Source organism: Olea europaea, chromosome 17 (genome assembly GCF_002742605.1).
Source record: "Olea europaea var. sylvestris chromosome 17, O_europaea_v1, whole genome shotgun sequence".
NCBI classification, from domain to species: Eukaryota; Viridiplantae; Streptophyta; class Magnoliopsida; order Lamiales; family Oleaceae; genus Olea; species Olea europaea.
In genome coordinates this window covers 14,316,715-14,322,321 of record NC_036253.1, presented here as the reverse complement: position 1 = coordinate 14,322,321, position 5,607 = coordinate 14,316,715, and the positions used below count along the sequence as shown (strand labels likewise).

General features: G+C 35.0%; 1 protein-coding gene across 1 annotated transcript; it reads left to right on the top strand.

The window, feature by feature from the left end:
* Nucleotides 1-597: 597 nt before the first annotated feature.
* On the top strand, nucleotides 598-3,803 carry LOC111365243 (glycerol-3-phosphate 2-O-acyltransferase 6-like). The gene is made up of 2 exons (XM_022985660.1): nucleotides 598-1,359; nucleotides 2,718-3,803. Exons 1-2 carry the CDS (start codon nucleotides 742-744, stop codon nucleotides 3,576-3,578), a joined length of 1,479 nt encoding a protein of 492 aa, XP_022841428.1. The 5' UTR covers nucleotides 598-741; the 3' UTR covers nucleotides 3,579-3,803.
* The last annotated feature ends 1,804 nt before the right edge of the window (nucleotides 3,804-5,607 follow it).

Below are 5,607 nucleotides of genomic sequence, written 5' to 3'. Positions count from 1 at the left end.
TTTTGTAGTATGATTGCTCATTCAAGTTTTAGACAAACTGAATTTCTTTTTAGAATTATATGGATTTAATACGAAATTGAATTTTGTGGTTTATCTTAAAAATGTCATTTTTAAATGGATAGCTCTAACTCTCTTATGCTTATTGTTTTCATATTGAAGCAATGTGAAATTTTACCCTTAATATAAATATACTTACGTGTTAGTTAAACTTGTAGATGTGTGCATGTCCTTGCACATTCCAACGTTCTAATTATGAACCAACTTACAAGGTAAGTAAAAGAAAACTCTCTTCGAGCCAATCTAATGAAGTCATTTACGGTAAGTTATGGATTATGAACTCGTCTAATTATAAAATGTTTACTTTTGATGAAACAAAAGTAAGCTGAAAGTATGATGGCGTGGGCAGGGTTGCATCCAAAAACTAAAAAAGTTGGCTAATTGAATGTTGACGTAGGCATTCAACTACTTTGAACCCTACTCTTCACAACTCCTTTAATTTTAAACTTCAAAGCAGCCAATCTGGTTTTACATAAATTAATAAATACAACTCTCTCTCTCTCTCTCTCTCTCTCTCAACCACATAATACATATATGCATACACATACACACATTTTATAAGACAGTTCTCATCATGTCCATGTTGCTCATTCCTTTTTAAACCCCTCCTCGATCCTCTTGTAACGTAACTAGGTCACACACATCGTACCTTTCTTTCTCTAGATTTCCATCTTTCTCTTTAAAATGGGTGCTCGTCGGCATTTTGAACCGATAACAAAATGCCACATTGAAGGGCGTTCGAATCAGACGGTGGCAAGTGACCTAGACGGCACACTATTGATATCAAGAAGTGCTTTTCCTTACTACATGCTGGTGGCTCTAGAGGCTGGTAGCCTGTTGAGGGCACTAGTGCTTCTAGCATCGGTTCCATTTGTGTATTTTGTATACATATGTGTATCCGAATCACTTGCCATTAAAACACTTATTTTCATTGCCTTTTCCGGGCTTAAAATCCGTGACATTGAACTCGTTTCCAGGTCTGTTTTGCCTAAATTCTATGCCGAAGATGTGCACCCTGAAACTTGGAGGGTGTTCAATTCTTTTGGCAAAAGATATATAATCACTGCAAGCCCTAGAATTATGGTGGAACATTTTGTTAAGAATTATTTCGGGGCTGATAAGGTCTTAGGAACAGAGTTAGAGGTGACAAAATCTGGACGTGCAACAGGGTTTGTTCAAAAACCAGGTGTTCTTGTTGGAGAACACAAAAAAATGGCCATTGTAAAAGTATTTGGGACAAAGGTACCAGATTTAGGTCTTGGAGACAGAGAGACTGATCATGATTTCATGTCCATATGCAAGGTAATTATTTCTCTATAATCTTGATAGGGTTGGTGGGATTATATTCTAATTATATATCCGTATAATGCTTTGCTTATGACCCATTTTTGAGTCTCAATTCTTTCGTTATTTGGGAGTTAGTTTACTGATTTTTCGAACATTTTATATCATTCGAGATTGTTATATGTAACACCATCTTATAAAAAAATAAACTTTACATGATTAAACAAACAACTCATGAGTAAAAATTAAAAATATGAAAAATCACACGAAATTATAAATTTAACCAAATGACAAATTAAGACAATAACTTTTAATTCAAAGATTTATTGTTGTGTGTATTAATTAATCCATGCGCATGACGAGTAGGTGGAAACAATTTGTTAAGTGCTCAATGGCGTTTTTTTCTTCTTCATTTTTTTTCCATCACTTGTTCTTGTCAATAATTAATCGAATGTACTTTGTCACATCACATTATAGTTGTCGAAGGTTTAGCATGTACTTTACATCCAACAAGCATCTTTAACTTCGATCAGTCTTTGTTTAATTTTTCCACTCCACATATCTATCTCATGAAAGGTCACACATTAAGTTACCCTTGTCCTATTTTTCCAAAAAGGAAATAAAAAAAGGTGAGCCTGCTTTCATTTTCTGCCTCAATTAGATTGCCACAAGAGTATCATTTCTTTATCAACCCCCCTCCCCACAGCTCCAATATACACCTATCAGAAGGATCGAGATTGTGTCCCTTTTTGGCTTAGTTAAAAATTAAATTTTGATAAAAGTTGATAAAATTATGGTGCCAAAATTGATAGTTGTGAGTTAATGAAATGTGTAATTGAAAATAAATTTGAAAAAAAATGAACTTTAGAAAATGGGGTCAAACATGGACTATGTGTGTGTAAAAATTGAAGAGTCGGTCCTCAACCTATTATCACAAAAGCAAGTAGGTTATCACCCTTAAAAAATGAGAAATTTGATCCCTCAAACCAAACCATTCATTCCAGTTGCACAACTATAGTCACTAAGATCAAAAACCATCAAAATATTATTTATGTTGTCATGTGACCCTAATGGAAATAAGCGCCACTCCTAGTTTTTGAACATGGGTCTAGGTTCAGAAGCAAAATTATCTTCGTAAAGTTGAAAATGGAGGGCCAAATGATAATTTTATATTAAAAAAAAATTAAAATGAATTCGTTCTGCCGTTTTGGGATTTGGGAAACTAAAAGAGTTTTGAGGACAAACTTGCTACTAGAATAATAGTTTAATGACTAAAAGTTAAATTTTCCCTATATAATTTTAAGAAAAAAAGGAGAAAATTTTATTTATATATATAAGCTATAAATAATTAATTACTTTCTCTTGGTTAATTGCAGGAAGGATACATGGTTCCTGGAACAAGAACTGAGGCCCTACCAAGAAACAAACTTCTGTGCCCAGTCATTTTTCACGAGGGTCGTTTAGTACAAAAACCTACACCTCTAGTGGCTCTTGTGACCTTCTTATGGATGCCAATTGGAATTATTCTCTCTCTCATTAGGGTTTATTTGAACATCCCCTTGCCAGAAAAAATTGTTCGATACAACTATATGATTCTTGGAATTAAGCTCATTGTCAAAGGCACCCCTCCGCCGTCTCCCACGGCCGGCAAAGGCGGCGTTCTCTTTGTCTGCAACCACCGCACCGTCCTTGATCCGGTTGTCACCGCAGTGGCACTAGGCCGGAAAATTAGTTGTGTCACTTATAGCATAAGTAAATTCTCTGAACTCATTTCACCGATTAAAGCAGTTGCACTATCAAGAGAACGAGAAAAAGACGCGGAAAATATCAAACGTTTGCTCGAGGAAGGTGACTTAGTAATATGTCCCGAGGGTACAACTTGTAGAGAGCCATTTTTACTGAGGTTTAGTGCACTTTTCGCCGAACTAACAGATAGAATTGTGCCAGTAGCGATCAACACAAAACAAAGTGTTTTTTACGGGACGTCAGCCCGAGGGTACAAATTTTTGGATCCGTATTTCGTTTTCATGAACCCGAGACCTGTTTATGAGATCACTTTCTTGGATCAACTGCCTCCAGAACTGACTTGCAGGGGTGGAAAATCTGCCATTGAAGTTGCAAATTATATTCAAAGGGCGCTGGGTGGTACATTAGGGTTTGAGTGCACAAATTTGACTAGAAAAGATAAGTATACTACGATTGCTGGAACAGACGGGAGGGTTCAATCCAAGAAGTAAAAGTTAGATGAAAAAAATTGATTATTTTTAAATTATTTTCTGCTGTCATTACTAGGGGTTTCAAATACGTACAAGGAAAATTGGGAAGAATAAAGAAAAAAAAAAAAGAATAGTGACAAAAAAATATGTAAATGAAATTTCTGGGTTGTTAATTATGATTATTGAATAATGATATTAATGGACATGAATATTTTTTGTTGATATATATGAAAATTGCAGATTTTATTTTATCTTATATATTTCATGCATGTAACAGTCTGTGCCCTTGTTTGGTTTAAACAAAAATCAAAATTTTAATATTAGATTTTTATAAAAATTAATAAAATTCGAGGTTGAAAAGTAATGAATATAATAAACTGTGAGATTAAGATTAAGAGAAAATTACACCCATACATGATTTTCAATTTTCCATTTCAATAATCATATGTTTCATTAATCACATAATTATTATTTGTATCCCACCTCCACCCACCCACCCGATTCCACACCACAACCCACCTTACCTTAATTCATTTTTGAACACATGAAAAAGTCACAGCTTCATATTAGAATTTATTGAATGACAAAACAATGTATTAAACTCCATGAAGGAGAAGATGTATTACACTCCATGAAAGGAGAAAATGAACACTCCATGATAGGAGGAAGCAAACACTCCATGAAGGAGGAGAGAAACCTCCATGGAAGGAGCGATTGGAAGACACTACAATCCAATAATCTATTAATGCTTGCATGGTGCTGTATTTATAGAGTAAAATCTAACAATCTATCTAACTACATAACAGACGACTGAACTTATCTTAAAGTCTCTAGAATGTGGTGAGCTGGAAGGAATATTCTGTTCTAACACACCTCCCTCAAGATGGACTTGGAAGATCCATGTTGACGATTGGATGCAAAACAAGTTTTGGACTACTTCTTCACAGATGCAAACAAGGGAGCAAACAATGTCAAAGATTAGTGTGATGACAATAGGAATTCTGAAGAGCCTGAACATCATAAATTTGAGCTCAAACCGGAATCCATTCCTTCTTCAGCTGATTGGTGGGAAGTTGCTAAAGAAGATCTCTACTGGACATTTTTTTCAAACACCTTGTGTGCACATCAAAACTTATGCATAATCATCCAAAGCCCCATCTTCTTCTTCGTCCATAGTAGCATCAGCTTTATCAGTAGCAGTTCAATTTTACATACTCAAATCAATGAAATTTCAAAACATTCATATGGTACAAACGACACAGGAAGAATCAGAACTCCAAGGCAGTAAATGGTGTCATAAGAAGAGCAATTGATACCGGTCGGAATAAAAAAGGCAACTAATATTGATGATGTAGAAAATACGAAACAAATTCAAGAAGCATATACGTTCCAGCTGCTTGTGAGAACACAGAATTAAAGAATCTGGAACACCAGAATATAAAAGACCAAAAACAGACCATGCCGTTGGTATTGAACTAAAGAAGAAGCCTTGAACTGGTGGATGATTTGAAGCCAAAGTTATCTTCAGATTTTATCAACTTTGATACCAGTAAAATGCCAAAATAGAAGAGATCACAAATCTGCTTTCACTTGAGCAGAAACACAGAAAATGAGATGAATTAAATCTCAAAAAAAAAACACAGCAGGAAGCACCCTGCTCTAATACCATATTAGAATTCATTGAATGAGATGAAAGAAACGCTTCATCATTGAAGCAAGAAAGAAATCTTCGTCATTGAAGCATGATACATTCCATGAAAGGAGGAAAACAAACCTCCATGAAAGGAGGGATTGGAATACAATCCAATGAACTAAAAGGTATACAAAGTCTTGTATTTATAGACACAAGTGTGAATGGCTAACTAGAATAACTAACATCTAACAACTAACTAACTAACTAATATAACAATTGGAGACAGCTGGACACACGTTGGAAGCAACTGGAAATTGAAGGAATCTGTGGAATCTGGAGAACTGCTGGAATGTATATTCTAACACGCACCCCTCAAGATGGAGTATGGAGATCCATCTTGAAGATTACAGAAAACAT

Bases quoted from the DNA above. Each gene is read 5' to 3' on its own strand.
- LOC111365243 (XM_022985660.1), top strand. From the start codon at position 742: ATGGGTGCTCGTCGGCATTTTGAACCGATAACAAAATGCCACATTGAA. The intron at 1,360-2,717 runs GTAATTATTTCT...GGTTAATTGCAG, and splicing joins ATTTCATGTCCATATGCAAG to GAAGGATACATGGTTCCTGG.